This window comes from Carex rostrata, chromosome 3 (genome assembly GCF_964058835.1).
Source record: "Carex rostrata chromosome 3, lpCarRost1.2, whole genome shotgun sequence".
Lineage (NCBI taxonomy): Eukaryota > Viridiplantae > Streptophyta > Magnoliopsida > Poales > Cyperaceae > Carex > Carex rostrata.
Genome location: NC_135920.1, coordinates 4,748,072 through 4,771,633, shown reverse-complemented (window position 1 = coordinate 4,771,633; position 23,562 = coordinate 4,748,072). Strand labels below are relative to the sequence as shown.

Genomic DNA, 23,562 nt, shown 5'->3' with positions numbered 1-23,562 from the left:
CTTCTCTTCATCTTAATTTTACAGCACGCAGAAACAAGAGAAAAAAGAATTTATTTGGAAAAAAGAAATCAGATCTTATGTGAAGCAATTCCTACAACCAATTTGAACAACTTCACTGTTAGTGGGTCCCACACCCAGATACATATGATCCTTCTAACTTTGTCATCGACGGGACCCAAGAATAAGTACCTCCATGCACGCCAATATATTCCATGCTATACGCATATTAGAATTTACAACAGTGTCAGTGCCTCAGTGTCAGTGGGATGAAGCAGGAGAGAGAAATACCACTAGGGGCCCACAGAAATGAATAGGTGGGACCCACATTCTCGATATAAAAAGGGGTCGAGTGGGAGTGCTCAAATCACAAATTCGTTCTCAGCTGCGTTTACCCCGTTCGTTTTCGTTATTTGCGTTTCACCCGTCTCTGTTTCTTCCTCTTTTTTCTCAAGGTATAAATAATGCTCATATGTTTAATATCAAAATAATAGCTTATTAGATAGACATCAGTAGTGTTATACTGTTATCGATTTTTCTCCTATTTCTCCATACTATGTAGGAGAGAGATTGAGAGAATGCACACCTGGCACCCTGGGTTTTGGGTTTAAGCGATTATGAAAATTCCAGTTGGGACTTGGGAGGAGGTATTAGGTTTCTGTAGTAACTAAAAGCATGCACCGATCTCGGGTTTTGGAGAAATCGTGATAGTCTTGCTCCGTATTGGACTGCACAGAACACAAAATCAGAGATCAATAAATTTTTGCTCAAATTACACTTTAGATCCGTGTGAAATTAAGGACCAAGGACAGTTCCTAAGCTTAATTTTTTTTTTCATTGATTTCTCAACTTTTTTTTGGGTCAGAAAATTCCAAGTCAGCTTTGCAATTCTTAGTGGAGTAAGCTACCGTCTCTCTGCCAAATCTTGTTTTTTCCTACATGTATTACAACACGTACAGTGTATGTGTGCGAGAGAGAGAGAGAGAGAGAGAGCGTGAGAGGTGCTTCGGTGGTAACGGCTACTGTGCACTTGGCACTGGGAGCTGAGAGTGAGGTTTATCCATCAAACCTTTTTCTTTTCTTAAATCCCAAGTCAAGAGTAGCTTTGTGCCTCTTCCTCTCTCTGTCTCTCTCTGTCTCTCTCTCTCTCTCTCTCCCTTTTGCTGGATCTGGCTTAAAGTTGGTGGGTTTACTATTTTCTCTCTCGCACAACATTAATCTCACCACTAGAGTGGAAACGGGATTCTGACCTCCTCTTGCTTTTGTTGCCCCTTGGAAAAAGATAGAGCTTTTAGAATTGAAGTATTTTGTTTCTTTCTTCTTTTTAATTAAAGCAAAGAGAGTTCAGGCTTTGTCTTTATTCCGTTCTAGTCTTTGCTTCGGTAAAGAGAGTGGAAATAATTCTTAACTCCTTGTTTTTAGTGGTTTTATTTATTAATAGGAAAAATAGAAGAGATGATTAGGTGCAGGATTTAATTTTTTTAATCATATCGTCGGTGACAAAGATGTCATTAGTTAATTTATTAAGGAATATCTATCTCCTCTGTTCATGTCATGGAAGCAGAAAAGCAGGGGGGGGGGGGGGGGGGGGGGGGGGGGGGGGGTTAAAAAAGAATCTTTGGGCTTTAGGAGGGTTTTATGTAATATTAGAAACTACGATGGCTTAATATATAGTGATTATATATACTTAAAAATTAATATAATTTCTACAGTATAATCTTTGTAATTATAATTTTTGTAGTGAAATGTGAAAGGCCTAAGGTTTAGATCTAGTGCCTTGGCAGCCAACCAGAAATTTGTGAGCTCTGTTTTTCTCTGGCTACTAATTAAGGGTTTTAGGAGGGTTTAATGACATCTTAATTCATGAATCATAGCTTGTCTGGTTTATTAAATTTTTTAAACAACTTCATTTTCCTTTTCCAGTGATAACAAATGGGGGACGGGGAGCGCGTGTTGACCCGCCTACACAGTGTCAGGGAGCGAATTGGTGATTCTCTCTCTGCCCACCCAAATGAGCTAATCGCCCTTTTCTCAAGGTATTGCAACTTATCTTACATGCAATCCTCTGTTGCATGCTGTTTTCAGTACTTGCACTTGGCTGATATGTTATTTGATCATAATTTCTTGTCATCTGCATTACTATTCTGGGTTATGTGTGCATGTATGTGGAAATTTTACTTACTGTGCTAAATCTACTGTACTATTAATGTATAACAGATCTACGCATAATCCTGTAATTATTTTGCTCGTTAAACCCAATGTTGTTTTCTAACTCGGTAGATCTGATGTTTGGATGTTCAATTGGTAAATGTAACAACTTGACCGACCCACTAAAGTCAGTTCCAAATTCCAACACCACATCAAAAGTTCAAAACCATGATTAGTTCACATGCAGTCAATTGAAATTATTAGATTTGATTGTAGTGATATTTTTCTCATTACTACCTTTGATAGGCTTGTCAAGCAAGGAAGGGGGATGCTACAACCACATCAGATCATGGCCGAGTACAACACCGCAATTCCTGATCGTGAGAAGCTCAAGGACAGCGCCTTTGATGATGTTCTTCGGGGTGCTCAGGTTGATTATTTTGAGGCCCAAAATTTTTAGACATACGGTGCAAAAAAGGCAAATTCTTCATAATTTCTTAGTGGTATCGGACCCTATTTTATAACCCATAATTTTCTTCCTTCAAACTCTTTTGGGTTTCTTAGAGCAGGTACACTTGCATAGAAAATAAATGTTGCTAAGATAAAATTATCAGTCTGGATGCTGAACTATTAGTGCGTAATTTTTGTTGTTATCTTAAACAATTTGTGAAATTCTGAAATTCAGGAGGCAATTGTGCTCCCTCCATGGGTTGCACTTGCAATTCGGCCGAGGCCGGGTGTGTGGGAGTATGTGAGAGTGAATGTCAGTGAACTCGGTGTGGAAGAGCTATCTGTGGCCGAATACCTTCAATTCAAGGAACAACTTGCCGATGAGAAGTAAGTATTTGTTGATGTGCTCAATTTGACTGTTTCATTTTGCTTTAGCAGTATTTACAACAAACAAGAAGTTACTGAGCAGACCCTTCTTAAAACTTGTCCTTCATGTCATTAACTAATTATTGGTCCATTCCATTTCATTAAAGAAATAATTATCATCCCTGATTTTAGTTTGGTTTTGGGATATCAGTGCTGTTGTCAAGATCCTCATTGAAAGATATGATATGTTAAATCAGCTCATAATTCAATCTGAGTCAAGTTGACCTTGATCCCTTTCTGACCAGTGACTACAACTCGAATCCAACGGCTGCACTAAAAGGCTTTACCCTAACGTGCATGCTAAAATAACGTAGGTCATCTTAACTTATATGTTACATGTGGTATCAATGTTTTCAGAAAGGAAAACTTTGTGCTGGAGCTTGATTTTGAGCCATTCAATGCATCTTTCCCACGCCCATCCCTTTCAAAGTCGATTGGTAATGGTGTGCAGTTTCTCAACCGGCACCTCTCCTCCAAGCTTTTCTATGACAGGGAGAGCTTGTACCCTTTGCTGAACTTCCTCCGTGCACACAATTACAAGGGCATGGTGCGTGCTCTTGTCCTTGTAGTTTCTTAATCTAATTTATTTTTTTGAAAATGTTTCTTAATCTAATTTATAAAATGAAAATTTCTCCTACAATTCTTTTGAGCACTGATTGATGCTTCAAATTCTTGCAGACAATGATGCTGAATGACAGAATCCGCAGCCTCAGCGCTCTCCGGGCCGCACTTAGAAAATCTGAGGATCATCTGGCAACCATCCCGGTGGACACTCCCTACTCTGAATTCCAACACAGGTTGCACACGATTTATTTTAGAATTAATTTTTTTAATTCACTAGACTTTGTCTGAAGGAAAACAATGATATTGAATAACAAAAAAACAAAATCCTTCTATGATAGGTTCCAAGAGCTTGGCTTGGAGAAGGGGTGGGGTGACACTGCAGCCCGCACCAAGGAGACCATTCACCTCTTATTGGATCTTCTGGAGGCTCCTGATCCGTCAACCCTGGAGAAGTTCCTTGGTACAATTCCAATGGTGTTTAATGTTGTTATCCTTTCTCCTCATGGGTACTTCGCCCAGGCTAATGTCTTGGGATATCCCGACACTGGTGGGCAGGTACGAAACCTTTTTTTGTCAATTAAACAGTCTCACGTTTTCTTTTAGTGCTGCTTTTTGTTGTAGTTTTAATATGGTTTCTGTTTTTGTAGGTTGTGTACATTTTGGATCAAGTGCGTGCCTTGGAGAGTGAGATGCTGCTGAAAATCAAGCAGCAAGGTCTGAACATCACACCCCGTATTCTCATTGTAAGTCCAATACTCGAACATTATCAATTTAAGAGAACTTTTTAAAACTTTGGGATATATGTTGGAATACCATACATGGTTCAATGCACAAAAGCTGACGTGTTTTTAGGATACGGTTTTGTAAGTTCTTTTCTGTGGTGCAACAACTATATTGGAAAAATAATATATCATAAATATTAGAAATGGTGTTTATTGCCAAATAAATATATTGACCTGAGCTTTAGCACATTAAAATCTAATATGAGTTAAAACTTCAACAGGGTACAGAGAATTTCAGAAATTCAAGATAAAGATATTTTCTTATAAAATGTTTTGAAGCTTTCAAGATCTCTAAATCGCTTATATAAAAGCTTTACTTATCATCTGAACCCATATGTGCACAGGTTATAACTAATTATAACCATACATCATGTATTGTTACAGGCCACCAGATTGCTACCAGATGCCCATGGCACGACATGTGGCCAGCGTCTAGAGAAGGTGCTAGGTACTGAGCACACCCACATCCTTCGTGTGCCATTCAGAACAGAGAAGGGCATTGTTCGCAAATGGATCTCTCGTTTTGAGGTGTGGCCTTACCTCGAGACCTATGCTGAGGTACTGTTGATTCCTCTGATTCAAAACTTATGGTACACCCTGTGAATTTAAATGTAGCAATGCTGGTAATTGATAGCATGCATGCCATGAATAGTACCAATTTCTGCTGCTATTTACCAGACTGTCATTCCTTACAGGAGTGTTTATATTTTCTTTTATTCTTTGATGATTAATGTGTGGTATGTGCTTTCATGTGTTGATATACAAAACTGATTTTAGTTGCAGCGGGTACAACCCCATGTAAGATTTATATTATGTATATTATATCTTGATGCATGAAGTATTAATAAGTTTTGAATACGACTATCAGGATGTTGCTCATGAGATTGCGGGAGAGATGCAGGCCATCCCTGACCTCATCGTGGGAAACTACAGTGATGGAAATCTTGTTGCTTCACTGCTTGCACACAGACTTGGAGTGACCACGGTTAGATTTCTTTTTCAACCTTGGAGGCAATTTTGCTGCAAACCCAAGCATAAATTTGAAATATACCGACATCCACTCCATATTTTTGAAGCTTACTGTAGCTTCCTTAACACTCACTATCAATCAATTCACACAAAACCAGGGACAGTTTTGTCATTTCTGCTTTTAAACAATGATCTACTGTTCCTTCTATAAGTAAAATGAGATCGTTGCTCTTTCTTTCTTTTTAGTGCACAATTGCCCATGCACTCGAGAAAACCAAGTACCCCAACTCTGACCTCTACTGGAAGAACCTGGAAGACCACTACCATTTCTCATGCCAGTTCACTGCTGATCTCATTGCTATGAACCATGCTGATTTCATCATCACTTCCACTTTCCAAGAAATTGCCGGCAGGTGCGTCTCATTTTATCCCTGTTCATTTTTGTTCTTTGTTCGGACCATGTTTTCCCCTGTACAACAGAATTTAACAGCTGTCATGTACTATCTATATTTTATATAACGGCCTATGGGTTATTGTTGTATCTAACCATTTTTCTTACCCCCTTTTTAACTTACTATGATGTTTTTTTGTCCTCTAATCAGCCTAAATTCTTGGTATAATTTTTGAATGTTTCAGCAAGGATACAGTGGGCCAGTATGAGTCTCACATGGCATTCACCATGCCGGGGCTGTATCGGGTGGTACATGGAATTGACGTTTTCGACCCCAAGTTCAACATTGTGTCTCCTGGTGCCGATATGTCCATCTACTTCCCGTATACTGAGACAAGCAAGCGTCTCACCTCTCTTCACCCTGAGATCGAGGAGCTTCTGTACAGCTCTGTCGAAAATGATGAGCACAAGTAAGAAGGATTATCTCAACTATAATTTTCTTTCTTATATTTTAGTGCTCTCTTTAGTCATGATGCCTGAAAAGATTCAACCAGTATAAAACTGTATGAGAATAATATTGAGTCAGTGCTACTTGATAGATTTCAATCTGTTATATGTGGAACATACTTCATCCACATTTAATTTAATTAGCAGATTGTATTATTATTTCTCCTGTGCAGCCTTAAGGCATGCTAGCATGGTATAATAAAAAGCAGAAATAACTGCCCTTGAATTTACAATTTAGTCCTTGGTTCTCAGTTTCTCACATAATATAAAATATTACTGTACCCTCTTGTTTCCTTACATCCATTAGTTCTCTAACCCAGGAATAGCGCTAACCCAGGAGTAGCTGCTATTCCTAGTGAGTTATTCTCAACACAACACGTTTGGGTGAAAAAAAATGCTATTCTCAACAAAGGAATAGCTCGGGTTAGCTGTTATTCCGTTATTCCTTAGAAATGTCGGGTTAGCTGCTATTCCGAGCTATTCTTTGTTTCATCCAAATGCACCCTTAACAACTACAGATCTTTCTGTATAATAATCATTATTCGAATGCTATTGCTCGTGTAGGTTTGTTCTCAAGGACAGGAATAAGCCGATAATATTCTCCATGGCAAGGCTTGACAAGGTGAAGAACCTTACTGGGTTGGTCGAGTTATACGGGCGCAATTCTCAACTGCAGGAGCTGGTCAACCTGGTTATTGTGTGTGGTGACCACGGGAAGGAGTCAAAGGATAAGGAAGAGCAAGCTGAATTCAAGAAGATGTACAGCTTGATTGAGCAGTACAATCTCAGCGGCCATATCCGTTGGATCTCTGCCCAGATGAACCGTGTGCGCAATGGGGAGCTCTATCGTTATATCTGCGACACCAAGGGTGCTTTTGTCCAGGTAAAAAATTAGGGGTTTTTGAAATTACTAAAATTATGTTGAGGGCTGTTTTGTCATGTGTGTTCCATAAGTCGCAGTGATGTAAAAATAAAATTACAGAATTACATCTCCACAATTTTCCATTGCTGTATCCATATTTTACTTGAATGTTTTCAAGTATTTATGTAGGTGTTCGCTAACAGTAACTTTTCTGTATTTGATTTATACACAGCCTGCTATGTATGAGGCATTTGGTCTGACAGTGGTTGAAGCAATGACATGTGGGCTGCCAACATTTGCAACTCAATACGGTGGTCCGGCCGAGATCATCGTGCATGGAGTGTCAGGCTTCCACATTGACCCGTACCAGGGTGACAAGGCTGCTGAGCTGCTTGTTGATTTCTTCGAGAAGTGCAAAACTGATCACTCCCACTGGACCAAGATCTCCGAGGGCAGTATCAAGCGTATTGAAGAGAAGTATACTTCTTGTTATTTTTTTAATTATTTATTTTGGTGCTTTGTTTGTGAATTATACTCATTTAACCATATCGGCAAGTACCACTAAGTAATCTTTGGTATAGTGGTTCTGTCTCTGATACAGAGCTTCATTAGATTTGCTCTTAATTTGTGCTGTTCTACGTAATTATTAGGTACACCTGGAAGTTGTACTCTGAGAGGTTGATGACCCTCGCGGGTGTCTATGGTTTCTGGAAGTATGTATCCAACCTTGACAGACGTGAGACCCGCCGCTACCTTGAGATGTTCTATGCTCTCAAATTCCGCAATTTGGTACGTACCAGAAATTATTTTCTACATTGACAATATATGCTCAGAACTGACACCTTTGATAATTTATGCACAGGCCAAGTCGGTTCCTTTGGCAATTGAGGGAGATTCTGCATCTAGTTGATCAAAATGAGTTGGGAGGAACAAGACCATTTATGTGTTTAAAATTGTTTTTCTTTTGCTTTGCTGAGCGAAGAGAGAAAGTTAAGAGGGTTTGCTTTTGATGGTAGTTATGGACTAGGGTTTCATTGGATGGTGGGTGGTGTGGCGGTTTGTAGGGAAATTTCAGGAACTTTAATTGTGTGTTGCTTTTCCTAATTGGATGCTATTGATAAGGCATTTATGCCAATTTGCTTAATAAATTTTAGCATCTTGTTCATTGTCACCACACCATTATCACCCTTTACTGAGCTTTGTAAAATTCACCTTCGTTCCTCAATTGTTCCTTGATTAATGCCTAGCTGGTATTGAATTACCCGTGATAAGTGTGAAGTGCGAAGTGCGAACTGCGAACCAAACTACAATTTAATTTGGGTCAAGTACGAAAGATTTTTAATTTTGTGGTATGGTGATTGTTTTGGGCTAATAGTTTTCATCAATATGGGCCTCTGTTATTTTGTCTTGTTTTAAGGCCCAATGGGCTAGAAGCGCCTATCAAATTTCATTGTAACTAATTCTGTTCTATCTGGGAGAATGTACAAATTGCTCTTCATTTTTAAATCAACAAACAAAATGTCTCTCTTCATAAATTATTAACAAAATCCCCTTGTGGGCTCTACTTTCTCTTTCCTTTTCTCTCCCTCTCACTTCTCCTCATTTACTCTCCATCATTTTTTATTTAAAATGGAGGGTTATGCAACATACCAACAAATATAAACACATTTCCTTGTTGCATAATTTTCTTTTAATTTGTTTAATTGGTAACCGCTGTTTTACCGAATTGCTCCAGTCACTAGTGGAGATTTTTTTATCAATAGAAATTAATAAAATAAATTATACAGAAATAGAAAGAGTGTTTTATTTGTAATATTTTTAGAAAGATCGGGATCATTAGTTCCGATCCATAATTTTAATTATTTTTTCTCATCAAAGTTGTTCAGAATGAATAAGAAAGTATTAAAATTTTGATTTGGGACTAATGATCTCGATCTTTCTAAAAATGTTGCAAATCTTTTTATTTTCATACATCTTATTTTATTAATTTCTACGGATAAAAAATTATCTTCACTAGTGTTCAACATTTAGTCTTTTTTTTATAATATAATTATATGATGTCACCACAATTTTCTTATCTTTTGATAGGTTTGGTTATATTATTGTAGTTTCCTATGGACTATAGACTATGGCTCTTTGACAAGGTAAAAGACATATTTTTTTTATTAATGTATTAACATAAATCATGATAGCAAACTTTAATGTCCCATTCAGTGTAGAAAACATGCCCCGCATGAAAGAATGTTAAATTTTTTATCTTAAGGGGCGGTATTAATAAACATTTCGAAATTTGTTTGGTCGGTTATTTTGATGTCTTAAATTTCTTACATAAGTTAAGAGGATCTAAAACCAGATCTACAATTCACAATTCAGCTAGTTAATTATTTGATTGGACAAAATATTGAATTTTGTAATCATTTGAAAGATGAAGAGGGTTCAAATATTTTCAATTTTTGTGCTTTCATCATTTTTAAAATTTATGCGGTACAATAAAACCGTTAAATATAATCTATATTATTTTCTCTATATGTCAATAAAATTATCGTTTTCCGATTATAGTTTTACATGAATTAATAAATTGAAAAATCAACATTCATAATTTATTCACATTGATGCATTTTTGCAAGCTCTGAATTCTAATCAAAATAAAATTGAAATTTTGTAATATTATGTGTGCATAGAGATCATATATAACTTTTTTTTTATTTAAGTTTTAAACTTGAAGTTATTGTAATTTTTAAAATGAAGACAAAAAAATTGAAGACACTTGAACCATAGGGCCACCATTGCATTATGCTTTTATATTTAATTTCATAAAAAATAATACTGGTGTAGTATAATGAAATTTGTTATAATACTAGTGTAGTATAAAGAAATCTGTTCCTGCGTACGCAAGCTTGAAAAATGATATAACAAAAATAATAAACTAATCTTGATGCGATGAAGTACAAAATATTTGCGACAAAAAAATTCATATTTTCTACAAAAATAATAAACTAATTTAACACATCATGAAATAATCTCAATGCAATTTAATCAGCAACAAAAAAATTAATAAATATCTGCTACATCCTACAAACTTTATAGATAAAGTACAAAATATTAAGAAAATAATATTCGCTACAGATTTCGTGAATCTAGGCCAAAATATTAATAACATAATAATAAATAATTTTATTATAATTTTTAAATTGAAAGCAATTTAATGACCAACATTAAATAATAAACCAATCTTGATGTATTTTATATTTTATGATCTGTTGTATAATTCTCCATTTGAAATAAAAAAAACTGCATAAAAAGATTGGTTTATTAAATAAAACACGACAAATTATGCAACAAGGAAATGTGTTTATATTTGTTGGTATGTTGCATAAAGCATAACCCTCAATTTTAAATAAAAAAATGATGGAGAGTAAATGAGGAGAAGTGAGAGAGAGAAAAAAAGGAAGAGAAAGTGGAGCCAACAAGGACATTTTGTTAATAATTTATGAAGAGGGGTAATTTATTTGTTGGTTTAAAAATGAAGGACAATTTGTACATTCTCCCGTTCTATCTTGATTTTCGTTTCTTATTTCTAATAATCAAACCGATGGGTGAGAACTGAGAAGTGCCTTTTTTTTTTTTTTTTTTTTCAAATTTAGATACACGGAACATCAAGGAGTGGTTATTTATTTAAATAAAATATATTTTAGGTATAAAAGAGTGGGTTAACTCTGTGCAGAAAAGCAGAGAAGTCATATTTGTCATATTTTAAAATTTATTAAATAGACTTCAAACAACTAATTCAAACCGTTATTTAACAGTCCCTGCATATAAAATAAAAATAAATAATGTATTTTAATTTATTGCTTTTAGAAGGAAATTCTCCTCTCTGAAAAAATAAAAATAAATAATGATATTTTATGACTTGTGAAATTAAAACAGTCCCTGCATATAAAATACATGTGCGACATCATATCATAGGAGTATTTGAGTTCCAAAGGTTTAGTTACCATGTTGTCGATTATCCCACATTTTCAAAAGGAGAATTTCAAATAGTCTTAAAAAATCTAGAAATTGCATATCTTTCCTTCTAAAATTTATAATATTCATAATTATCCTTCTAAATTTTAAAATCTCACAAATTAATCCAATTTATTACATTTTAAATTTGTAAATTTTTCATCTTTGTCATTTATTTAAAAAATAAATATGTAGTTTGTCAAGAGAAATATTTAGTTTTCTAATTCACTAGTTTGTGAGGGAAAATGTTTAATTTTCGTAGTTGTGATGCATATATAAGCGTATTTTTGAAAGCAATTGTGTATGTGTCACAAATAGATAAATAAATCAATTGTCCCTGATAATCAGTCAATTAGAATACTGAACATTTATCTTATACAAGCTACATATATATTTTTCATCTTTTTTTTAATAAAAGATAGAATAAGAACTTTATAAATCTAAAATAATTTGTTAATAGAAATCACAATAAATTAAATGGATTTATGAGTTTTAAAATTTAAAAGGATACATATGTTGTCATAAATTTTAGAAAGAAAAAATGTAATTTCAAATAGGGGTGTCAACGGGTATGATAAGGATCGGGTGGAGGCATTTTCATACCCGTACCTATTATAAATTGTCCTTATATGTACCTTAATGGTTTAAATTCTATTGAAATTTGCTAGAATTCATTTACGTGTTTTAATGGTTAATTAAATATAACACAATTACCTAGAGTAGTTGGAAAATGAATATTTATTGCTCATTAATATATATATGAGAGAGAGAGAGAGAGAGAGAGAGAGAGGGGGGGCTTGGCTACTCTATTTATATAAGCATATGATGGCATATGCTTATAAGTCATCTTTGTGTTTTTAAAGCACCAACGTGTTTTACTCCATGGAGTAGCGTAGCTCATCTCTCTCTCTATATATATAGAGGTTGGCTAAGGTCAAAGTGATAGTTCATGAGCTTTGATGCTACCGGTAGAACTTCGACCTAAGTACTTACGGGATCAAATTTTAGTATTTGAGGATCAAACAACAAATTCAAACCGTTAGATATTCAATCTATATTAAAATGTTCTTGGAGACCAAATTTTATATTTTTTTGGAATTTTTTTACTATTTATTAAGCTGGATTGAAAACCGCTGTTTTTATTAAATTTCTGCAGCATTGAAAAACAGCGGTTTTCAAACCAGCTTAATAAATAGTAAAAAATTTCCAAAAAATGTAAAATTTGGTCTCCAAGTACATTTTAATATAGATTGAACATCTAACACTTTGGATTTGTTGTTTGAACATCAAATACTAAAATTTGACCCTGTAAGCACTTAGGTCGAAGTGCTACCAGTAGCAATTTAGCCATTCTCTCTCTCTCTCTCTCTATATATATATATATATAATTTCATTTATTTTATAATTATCTGATCGGATAACAGATAAGAAATATGCTTTACTCATAACCTTACCCGTTTAAATAACAAAAAAAAAAATCTTTACTTGTATCTGTACTTGTACCTATACCTGTACCTGTATCTTTGTACCTGATAAGTTTACGAAATTAAAATCTTCTTCATGCTCCTCTTATCGAATGCAGTACCGGTTAGGTAAACAGATAAAAGGACAGACCCCTAATTTCAAAGGTTTTAAAAAATCTAAATAAAATTCTCTTTAAAAAATAAGCCTGGAGACCGGAGACCAAGCATCTGAAGCGTACACGTGTTGAAACGGTCAAAATCCAAGAGCTAATTAAAGTGAAATTAAAGAGAGCGGATGACAACTGGATTATCTGCATACTTAAATGAGGTTCCCTTGTTTAGAATCACAAATGGTGATAATTTTGAGTCTTTGACCTGAATTTCTAGACCCACCAACCCATTATGTAAAGTTAACAAAATCGAATTCATTTCATGTCCGCAACTTGTTAACTTGTACACTAAAAGTTTAATCTAAACTAATATGCAAGTTGGGAGTCTTGGAGAGAAAATATGAAAAGGTCATTCAAATTTGCCAACGCCACCTAGATCCTACTCAACATGCAACTATGCAAATAATAATGAAATTGATAGTTTTTGTTTATAAAAAAAGATCATTCATTGAACCGTATGACTTTGGATAAGAAAGACCTTTTTGGTACAGCTTTTATCACAATTTGTTTATTAAAATTAATGGATTTCTATTTTATTAGCCTCCTTTTAAGAGTGATGCTTCTATGGACATAAGGACCTATTTGTAAAATGAACATATTTTTATTTTCAAAGTTCAAACAGTCGATCCGAACCGTTCATCTTGTTCTCCATATTAATATGTGCTTGGAGACAAAATTTTACATTTTTCTGAATTTGTTTACTATTTATTAAGACGGGTACAAAAAATATCAAATTCAGACCATTGAATTTTATACCCATCTTAATAAATAGTAAAAAAATTCAGAAAAATGTAAAATTTGGTCTCCAAGCACATATTAATATGGAGAACAAGATAAATAGTTCGGATCGACTGTTTGAACTTTGAAAATAAAAATAGAGTGAGTCTATGGTACTATGCATATCACGGGTTGTTACCGTGCTACGGCTCTATATTCGAGTTTTCAAATCCTAACGGTCGATCTGAACCATTCATCTTGTTCTCCATATTAATATGTGTTTGGAGACCAAATTTTACATTTTTTGAAATTTTTTTACTATTTTTTTAGATATTTAGAAAATCACTTGATCTGAAAATTCTGGACCATTCAAAAACAGTGATTTTCAATAAATCTAAAAAAATAGTAAATAAATTTCAAAAAATGTAAAATTTGGTCTCCAAACACATATTAATATGGAGAACAAGATGAACGGTTCGGATCGACCGTTAGGATTTGAAAACTCGAATATAGAGCCGTAACACAGTGCCAAATCGTAATATGCATAGTACCATAGACTCACTCATAAAAATATGTTCATTTTACAAATAGGTCCTTATGTCCATAGAAGTCTTTGCCACTTTTAAACTCTCCACTTGACCATTTAGGTACTTGGATTCTTTGTAGCCCATTCCATGCGGCAAGAATATATTCAAGATAGCAAAAATTACAAAAAGAAAAAAGGAAAAAATAAATCAGGGAAGGAGCATCAAAATTTGAACTGAAGATATAAATAAATGAGTGCATTGTAATTTTTTTATGACGAAAGTTAAAGGTACATATGCTTGCAAAAATTGTAAAATATAATGGTTATAATGTAATTTCTTAATTCATATGAGGATCTATCTCTCTCTTCCTCCATTCGAAAGTCTAATTAAAACTATTTGAGATAAATAAAAAATTGTGTTTAATATACATATATGATGATCAGTTGAATATTTCTATTTTCCTTTTGAGATGCTTTACTTGAAATAGAAAATAGCCAGCTCATTTTTCTCGGAGGAGCATTTTCTTTTGATATTACAAATAATTTTAAGTAATTATAGTATTACAGACTTAGCACAGTGGTCCTTTAATAAAAAAGAAAAAGAAAAATCCTGAGTAATCCTAATTTTTCTTATAGATGTTCCAAATTTCAAACATTAAGGTTTGTTTGCGTCAAGTGCAATGTGAGCATAACCCAAAATTTATCACAAATTTGTTGTGTACCACTTTTTAAAGTTTGTGTGCACTAAAACTTGATGTGTTAAGTGCGATGTGAGTAACTAAGTCAATGTGTTAACTTTTTTTCAGTTTCTTGATTTTGTACAAATATTGAGTAAAGATTGAAAGTCAAACCACACAACTGTTTAATATTCACAAAGAACACACGGGAGAATATTGCATTTGCCACTAGACTAAAGGTTGGTTTTCATACTTTGAAATTTGTTTGTTTTATTTAAAATATAGATTTGTTGAAAAATTAATACAATGTAGAGTAATAATGTACAGTCATAACAACGCTTATTACTAAACAACCTATGGTAATAAAATGCTCCTGTATATGTTTTCTGCTAAATTAATCTATACATGAAAGGCTACATCAGGGGCACTATACGAGATTTAGATTCTCCAATTCAGTGCATCTAGACCTCCAATGAATAAAACAAAAGGCTGTTAAATTCGAATTATTTGTTACTAGTTGGCAAGTTGCCAATTTCTTTAGTAGTTGAGTGGGGGCCTTAAAATTGATGCTAACTCTAATGAGAGAATATCTTAGTTTAGACCCCCATTTTACATAATTATATATATATAGTGTATGAGTTGCTGCAACTACCAATGAATGCAAAAATACAAGATTAATTTGTAACCATATTAGTAATGCAGTGATGCAAGAATCAAAATTTCTATGTGGAGCTGCTATATGATTGAGTCCCAAATTTGAAAATAAAAGATAAATATCGACCAAAATTACTCAAACCGTTGATTTACGGTTTTAAAGTACACTTATACATAAAAGGTAAATTTCTCAAAAAGGCAAACAAGCTGAAAATTTAAATCAATGGATAATTTCCTGGTTTTCCTTTTCCATGTGTGTCCTGTCACAACAGAAAAAAAAAAAATGAAAGAAAGAAAGAGTTAGCTATACTAATTAAAAAGAAAAGAAAATTGCAACTATACAACGGCAAAATTGATTGGAAATTAGGAAGGAACCTTTAATTGTCTTTCTTAGTTGCTAATTCAAATACTAAAATGAAAAGTTAATTCCAAATTTGAGAATAATAATCTTTGATGAACACCATTCCTCTTTAGAATTTCAAAAGGAACTAAACTACTCCAATCTCTCCTGCTCCGAACCAAATACTAGTTCAAAAAAGAAAAATCAAATTAAACAAAAGAAGAATTGGCAGCCACACGCAACTTTATTTACAGAAAAACCAGCATAACACAATCTGACAATGGCTCAGTAGCTGGCCTGAACAGGCATGTCATCAAAGCTCCAGAGATCGGCCAATCCAAATGATTCCTGAACTGCCTCACCGGTGAAAATCCCGTCAACTGACTCGAACATGTTCCCGTCAAAATTCAGGAAATTGGGATAATTGAAGTACTGATCAAAATCTTTTTCGTAAATCCCGTTAACATTCACCTCCATGTTTTCAGTAACAACTGCTTCACCCAATTCAGTTTTCTGCTTCTTAACTGGTAATGTGTAGTCAAGAAGTTCATCTTGGTCTATTTTGGGGAGAATGACAGACATGGTCTCAGGGGTTTTGATTTCTGATTCCTCTGAAAATGAGTTGCTTTCCTGGTCAGATGAGTTCGTAGTTGCGGTAGGTTGATTTAGAGAAAAAGGTGCAAGAGGATTAGGCTTGTTTCGTATCATTTGTTCGTTGAAGGTGATGTCCGAGTTGTTACACGACCTGAACAAAATAACAGGGAATGATAAATAAATATAAATTATAAACTTTGGTAATAATCTTACTTTTATATTGTTTTCCTTTCTGATTTTGTTGGGAAGGAATGATCTATGTTTTGATTTACTATCAATCAATTAAAATACAACAGTAAAGTGAACAATAATTGTAAAATTTAGAAAACCTTGTGGAGTTGGATTTGCGTGATGGTGATTTGGCCTGGAACTTGGTGGCGCGGCGACGGCTTGGATCAGGGAAATTGACCTTGGCCTTGTTGCCACGGATGCGCCGGGCCTCTCCGTCATAGGCCCGTGCAGCCTCCTCGGCTGTGTTGAAGGTGCCAAGCCAGACGCGCACCCCTTTTTGTGGGTCCCGTATTTCAGCAGCCCATTTCCCCCACGGCCTTTGCCTTATCCCTCTGTACTGATTCTTCCTCTTCTTGCTGTTCTCTGACAGCTCTGCCGATCTCAAGCCGATCAACCCCTCTGCATCAGCTGAGAATAAACCAATTTGTACTTAAGTAAACAAAAGAAAACCAGAAGATATGACATAACAACAGTTTAAATTATGGCCCTTAAATAAAAATAGTTTAGATTTGTTATCAAATTTTGAGGACTTATCACTTGTTCTTTCTCTATTCTCTTCTTTGTTTTACTATTTCTTTTAATAAAAAAAATCTCTTCCCACTTCTCGATAGTTAACAAAAGAAAGAGGCCACAAAATTAGGAAAAATCTCACCTTTTAAAAGAGAGCTGTCGTATTCAAAAAGCTCATCTTCTTCATCTACAAATTCGTCGAAGTCGTCGTCCATAAAGGAGTCGTCGAAATCATGGAACTCTCTAAAATCAGCCTCAAACTCGTCCTCATAGTCAACCCCCTTGCTCTTATTCCCTTTTTTAGGCTTATTCTTCTTATTCCTTCCACTATTCTGGTCGGGCCAGAGGTGCTCCGCCGTGACACGGCGGGAAGCTGGCGCAGGGATGAAGTCGTTGATGATGGCACCACCACACATCTTTTGTCAGTCCGAAAAGTCGCCTCTTTGTTTTCTCTGCCTTATACAGTTATATTGAACCTTTTATCTCCTTGTTTAGTGATGGAACAGAGGTATATAAAGGATGAGAGAAGGTGGGAAGCAACTACGAGGGTTTAATTGTTAATTGCAAGTGGTGTTTTGGAATTAGTAAAAATTCTAAGGGCCTCCTGGAGAAGGAGAAAGAGGGGGTTGGACAGTGAACGCGGCGCTTTGAGATTTTTAAATAACTGTTAACTAATTTTTAGAAACTTTATCTCTGAAAGTTTATAAACCCTCACATCCCTAAAACTCAAAATTAGAGTTTCTTAATTGCCACATCAGCAAATAAATTACAAGAGAAAAAAATTTCAGCGAATTATTTGGCCACGTCAGAGTTTATAAACGGTTTATTATTAAGAAACTTTGGAGCAAAGTTGCTAAATAAGAAACTCATCTGCATCCCTGAAACTGGTTTAGAAACTGCCACATCAGATTAGAAACTCAAAGAGTTTCAGAGATGTAGATGCTCTGACTGTTGGTTACATGGTTTATTCAGTCTGAGAGAGAATCTTGGTTTCTATATGTCCAAATAAATTTTGGAGACTTTCATGTTAGAAAATATGTTAGATTCCATCGTTTATATATTAATTCAATGTTCATTTTTAAGATGAGTTCAGTAATTTGTTTTCTAATGAATGTGTTGTAATGTGGAAAAAAGCTCATAGCTCGTGGATGGATTGTGACTCGTCTCTGACTTGCTTGCTAACAACTCGTTTGTTGGTGAACCGAGCTGTTAATGAGTGGACTCACCACTAGCTCGATAAAAAATTAACAAGTTTGAGCTGGGATATAACTCGCTCGCGAGCTGGCAAGCTGGCAAGTATATATTTGTGAATTGGTATGGATTTGTGTGAATTTAGTATGCATGGATTTCTTTTGTGAACTATGTTTGTATGAATTTGGAGATTTAGTATGCATGAATTTAGTTGCAAACTTAATTTATGGTAATTGACTTTATAATACATAACCTAATACATTTGGACTTTTGATCTACGAGCTTTCACGAACTGGCTCGGCTTGCTCATTGCCAAAACAAGCGAGCCACGAGCCACTTTTTCAACTCGAATCTGAATGTTGGTTCGCTCATGATTCGCTCATTGCTAAAACGAATGAGCCATGAGTTTGATATAGCTCGGACCGAGCCAGCTCGTTACCAGCCCTAGTTGTATATGCAACTATTTAATTTATTTTTTAACAATATATTAGTTATTTTAACATGTAATAATAATAATACAGATTGGATGACTGTGTTTTTAATATCAAATTAATTACTTCTAAGAGAAATATTATTGCTGTAAACATAGCTATTTCTTTTTAAAAAAATTCTGTTCTATTTAACACTTGTAAATTTACAATTCTCAGGTGGTGTAATTAATATAAACATGAACTAGCTACGTATTTATAAGAATAATATTTTTCTGATAAAAATAACTCGTTCAATATATTAAAAAAAACCATAATTACTTGTCGTATTTTTTATAATTATATGTTAATGGTAACCAATTTTATATTAAAGTTATTTATTTAAGTGTTTAAAAGAACCACATGTTAAAAAATATTAAATTAAGTACGTTCAAAAATAGGCACACTCCCGACTCGTATTTAAAAAAAAAAAAAATTGGCGGACAACTGAAGAAATTTTCCTGAAATTTTTGGTATATAGAGTTTGATCCGAAATTTCTTCAAAACCAATCGTCTCGTAGCATTTTTACGTACTTTTAATTTTTGAATGTGATATCTTTAAACTTCCTTTCTCCGTCTCTATCAATTTTTTGAATTCCGTATGGGAACTGAGATTGTCGTGTGTGGACCACGGCTATGTTAAAATAATGTGGGGTCACAGTCCAGTGGCATAGTTTCATTATAATTTATCTTGTTCAAACTTTAAAAAAGTTTTTATAGGTGTCAGTCAGATAATTGAGTATTGCAATATAAAAATTTATGTCTTTCCCGAAAGTCAGATCTACGTCTCGTCTCTGCTATTATTAGAGTTTCTATTATTATAAGATAGACAGTTTATAATTTAGTTTTAAAAATATAAGAGAGTTTTTTTATTTTAAAATTATATATGAGCATCTACATCTCAGCAACTGAAATGATTTTTAAATAACTGTTAATCACTTTTTAGAAATTAAAGTCTTTAATATTTTTAACTCGCAGATTCTTCAAATTAGTTTTAAAAATTAAGCCACGTCAGCAGAAAATTAAAAAAAAATAATAATTTGAGTCAATTATTTGACCAACATGAAGTTTATAAAAGAGACTTTACGGCATAGTTTCTAAATAAGAAATTCTTTTACATCTCTCAAACTGAATTAGAAATTGACACATCAAATTAGAAACTCTAATAATAAGAAACTGTTTATAAACTTCGTACTAGTCAAATGATTGACTCAAATTATTTTTTTTTCTTTCTAATTTGTGTAGGACGTGGCATAATAGAAACTCTAAAATTAATTTCAGAAATATGAAAGTTAGAAACTTTAGAAACTTTAATTTTCTAAAAAATAGTTAACAGTTATTTAAAAACTAATTTGAATTACTGAAATGTAGATGTTATTTAACTGTCTTTAAAGGAGATTGATAGTAATCTTCAATCTCAATTTTACTTTTCGCTTTGCTACAATTTGATTCATCTCACTCTAATTAAGCAATTATTCCACTATAATTTAACACTCTTCTTCTATTTTTTTTGCTCACCAAACAAACCCTAAGTAGGGAAAATATTTTTTTCATTTAAATTACTCTAGACTATTGGATCAAACATTGGACGTGTGAAGTTACGATTTAATAGAAAATTTTGTGTTTGAAAAATACAAATTTGTTGATATAAAGAACTCAACTCATAGATTTGAATTGTAAAAGTTAGAAAAGATGAAGAATTAGATTTTAAACAATCATAGCCCTACTGTCAATGGATGGCAATATTTTTTTGAATAATTATTTTAGTACCCGCGCTATAGTACCCGCACAATACCCGCAATTATAAGAATAATGCATTATGGTCCCCACTAATTATATAGTCTCAACTAATTATTATTCTAAAATTCCAGCTGCATCATTTCTTTATGGTCTCCACTAATTATATAGTTTACCTTTTACAATCTCCACACTCGTTCTCGCGTCAATCTTTCTCTAACAAAAATAGTTGACTTCATAGGAATAAATACTTCAATGCATAGATATAAATAATTTCAGTACTTAGATATTAATACTTTCAGTGTCATATGTAAAAAATACTTAGATATGAATACATTCGTAGTTATAAATACTTAGAAGATAAGATATTAACACTTAAAAAAATATTAATACTTTGATGCGTGACTTGTTATGATTATTCCTTTTCGAATTCCCCAATTATCCCCGCGTCGGCCTTTCTTTAAAAAAAATAGTTGACCTTGTACATATAAATACTTAAGTGTATAAGTATAAATACTTTCAATACTTATATATTAATACTTTCAGTGTCATAAGTAAAAAAATACTTGCAAGTATAGGTATAAATACTTGCGCGACGACGAGTATGAAAATACGTCATTATAGATCTCATTTGAAAGAAAAAATTACATAGGTATTAATAATGTGAAAGAAAAATTAAAATTGTGGAGATTTTGCAGTCCCTGCAAGAAGTTATCTTTCTGCATTTAATTTTCGGTGGTCCCCCGTGGGTATAGTGTTGCGGGTACTATTATCTTCACGCTACAGTACCCGCACAATAAATAATTGTTCACCTCATAGCTATAAATACTTTCGTACATAGGTATAAATACTTCCATGAATAGATATTAATATTTTAGAAAAAAAAATTCAAATTGTGGAATTTTTGCGATCTCCACCAAAAAATTATTTTTTCACATTTAATTTTTAGTGGTCCCCTCTTATGGTATACTGCGGATACTGTTATCAGCTTCTTTTTTTTTTTAGATTATTGATTTTAGTTGAAAAAGATTGGTTAAGACAAACTCTAAAAGTATGGTCATGATTTTAAAACTAAAATAAAATTTCTATAATTTTGTATTTTAAATTTTCTAATTGATGTAATTTAAATTCTAAAATTATTAATTCCGCAATTTGTATTTTCAACACAAAATTTATCTTGATTCGTCTATTGCTATGCTTAAGAAGCTTCCACAGAATCAAGAGAAAAGCAATATGCATAGTCTTGTGATTTCTATTTTATTATTATTTTTTTGACTAAAAATGTAATATAGTACGCAACTATTTTCTATTTCAATTGTTGTCTTTCTTGATGCACCAACATTTTTTTCTACTTGCTTACAAGAAACCATTTGTTCTTTCTTCAATTGCTAACTCTTAATTTCAATTTAAGGATCAATCCATTTTCCGGTTCTCGCTTTTAATGGGCTGGAAATACCGAGTTTTTATTTGTACCAATTTTTTTTTTAAAGTAACATAAAAGTCAGATTCAAATAGAAATACAGATTTAGTATGTATTTTCAATCAAAGATGCATTTGTTTGTTTTTTTTTTTTTAAACTTTGACAACGACTGCTAAATATAATTTTCATTAAATAAAATAAAACTACATCAATTTTCTACCACAATATCGCCACATTCAAGTCTAAACAACACATCATCTAAATCATTTAACAACACAACACATCATTTAAAACATCTAACAACACAATACGACATCTAACATCACAACATTTAGCAAACCGACTTCAAATGATCGGTTTGCTAAAGAGAGAAGAGAGGCGGAGAGTTTCAACCCTCGTATCGCCTTGGAGTTCACCCGCTCCCCGTTTCTCAATACCCTTATTTGTAAAATTTACGAAATTAACTATATCAAAGATGCATTTGTTTCACGCAGAATGAAACGTCAATGTTTTGAGTGAAGTGCAGATTTAGTCTATGTTTCACCTTAATTGTTTTTTTTTTCTTCTAAAAATATTTATGTTTCATCTATTACTGCTAGAATTAGAGTTTATTAGCGGCATGTTATTTTTTTTAGTAAAGATTGAAGGTCAAGTCGTTCAATTATTTAATATTCACAAATAATTACTCTTTTTGAATTTTGAATCATTAACCAACCGCACAGTCACAAAGAGTATTATCTTTGTTGCTAAACTAAAAACTAGTTCTCAGCATACTATTTTTTTAAATTTTAATATTTTTAAATGCCACAAATAAATCAATTGGCTCGAGAGATAGAATTCATATCACCTAAGGTAACAAAATATTTCTGTTTGAATCTGAATTGTCCAATCATAATCTGCATGACTGTTAAAGCGAGTCCGTGCTTTCCACTTCATACTAAATTGATCCAAATTTTTATCGGACGGTTGTGATTCAAACAAAATTATTTGGTTACCTCAGAGGGGCCGAATCGTCTGCCCCCCTGGGGGCAGGAAATTCTTGCCCCCAGAGTCACTGCAGAGTGGGTCCCCATATAACCCTAAACTCTTTAATAGTAACCGGGCCCACCCCACAGTGACTCTGGGGGCAGAAATTTCCTGCACCCCCAGGGGGCAGGAGATCTGATTCCCCTCAGAGGATATGAATTCGAAAAGATGACTCGAGGTTGCAATTACATTGCAGTGCCATCCGAGTTGGAAAAGTATCATCCCAGGTACCGTAAAAGATTCTCCTCCCTTTACGGTTTGTGATTAACTCCCAGTTGCTTGGAATTTATTTTTGTTTTAAATGAATAAAAAGGTCGAGAGAGAAATAGAAAGAGTACAACAACTTTATTTTTAATAAAAAAATTGATATAAATTATACCGATTTTAAAAATTAAAAGTGTTTAAATCTGTAAGAGTTTCACCGATCCTAACATAATATATTTTTTTTCTTGGGTGATCCTCCCTTCCCCTACCTCTCTTTTTCTTTTCTCCCATTCGAAAGCTACAAATAATATAAATGTTTTATAATATTTTTTTGTTTGAGGTGATCCGTCCCTTTCCACGTGTTTAATAATATTTTATAAATTTGATTAATTATTTTAATCGGTGATATATCCTCAGCGTTAGAATGAAAAAAAAAAAAACAAGATTGTTTTCATCGGTAATACTTTTACCAATACAAACAAGATTGTTTTTTTAATAAAATAAAATATTCCACTGTTTAGATCGGTACAAAAA

General features: G+C 33.5%; 2 protein-coding genes and 1 long non-coding RNA gene across 4 annotated transcripts; 1 reads left to right on the top strand and 2 right to left on the bottom strand.

Moving 5' to 3' along the window:
* Window positions 1-411: 411 nt before the first annotated feature.
* LOC144551044 (sucrose synthase 2) lies at window positions 412-8,261 on the top strand. Its single transcript, XM_078298839.1, has 16 exons — window positions 412-452; window positions 1,921-2,033; window positions 2,452-2,575; window positions 2,831-2,982; window positions 3,379-3,568; window positions 3,700-3,818; window positions 3,924-4,140; window positions 4,233-4,328; window positions 4,752-4,925; window positions 5,236-5,352; window positions 5,583-5,749; window positions 5,973-6,197; window positions 6,799-7,117; window positions 7,329-7,573; window positions 7,747-7,885; window positions 7,959-8,261. The coding sequence occupies exons 2-16, from the start codon at window positions 1,930-1,932 to the stop codon at window positions 8,004-8,006; spliced, it is 2,436 nt and encodes an 811-aa protein (XP_078154965.1). The 5' UTR covers window positions 412-452; window positions 1,921-1,929; the 3' UTR covers window positions 8,007-8,261.
* On the bottom strand, window positions 7,957-10,825 carry LOC144551045 (uncharacterized). The gene is made up of 2 exons (XR_013510744.1): window positions 10,638-10,825; window positions 7,957-8,552 (listed from the first exon to the last, which is right to left on the bottom strand). It is a non-coding gene; the product is annotated as an uncharacterized LOC144551045 (long non-coding RNA).
* A 4,916-nt stretch (window positions 10,826-15,741) lies between these two features.
* Window positions 15,742-17,499, bottom strand: LOC144551043 (ethylene-responsive transcription factor RAP2-12-like). 2 transcript variants are annotated; one of them, XM_078298837.1, is made up of 3 exons: window positions 17,126-17,499; window positions 16,572-16,881; window positions 15,742-16,393 (listed from the first exon to the last, which is right to left on the bottom strand). In XM_078298837.1, the coding sequence occupies exons 1-3, from the start codon at window positions 17,397-17,399 to the stop codon at window positions 15,934-15,936; spliced, it is 1,044 nt and encodes a 347-aa protein (XP_078154963.1). In that variant the 5' UTR covers window positions 17,400-17,499; the 3' UTR covers window positions 15,742-15,933. The 2 variants fall into 2 exon arrangements, with proteins under 2 accessions (XP_078154963.1, XP_078154964.1); XM_078298838.1 differs by having other exon boundaries at window positions 16,572-16,872; window positions 17,126-17,477.
* Window positions 17,500-23,562: the final 6,063 nt, after the last annotated feature.

Coding starts and splice junctions, on each gene's coding strand:
- LOC144551044 (XM_078298839.1), top strand. CDS start 1,930: ATGGGGGACGGGGAGCGCGTGTTGACCCGCCTACACAGTGTCAGGGAG. Junction 5,353..5,582: donor ACAGACTTGGAGTGACCACG/GTTAGATTTCTT, acceptor CTTTCTTTTTAG/TGCACAATTGCCCATGCACT. Junction 7,118..7,328: donor CCAAGGGTGCTTTTGTCCAG/GTAAAAAATTAG, acceptor ATTTATACACAG/CCTGCTATGTATGAGGCATT.
- LOC144551043 (XM_078298837.1), bottom strand. CDS start 17,399: ATGTGTGGTGGTGCCATCATCAACGACTTCATCCCTGCGCCAGCTTCC. Junction 16,882..17,125: donor CGACAGCTCTCTTTTAAAAG/GTGAGATTTTTC, acceptor GTTTATTCTCAG/CTGATGCAGAGGGGTTGATC. Junction 16,394..16,571: donor CGCAAATCCAACTCCACAAG/GTTTTCTAAATT, acceptor TATTTTGTTCAG/GTCGTGTAACAACTCGGACA.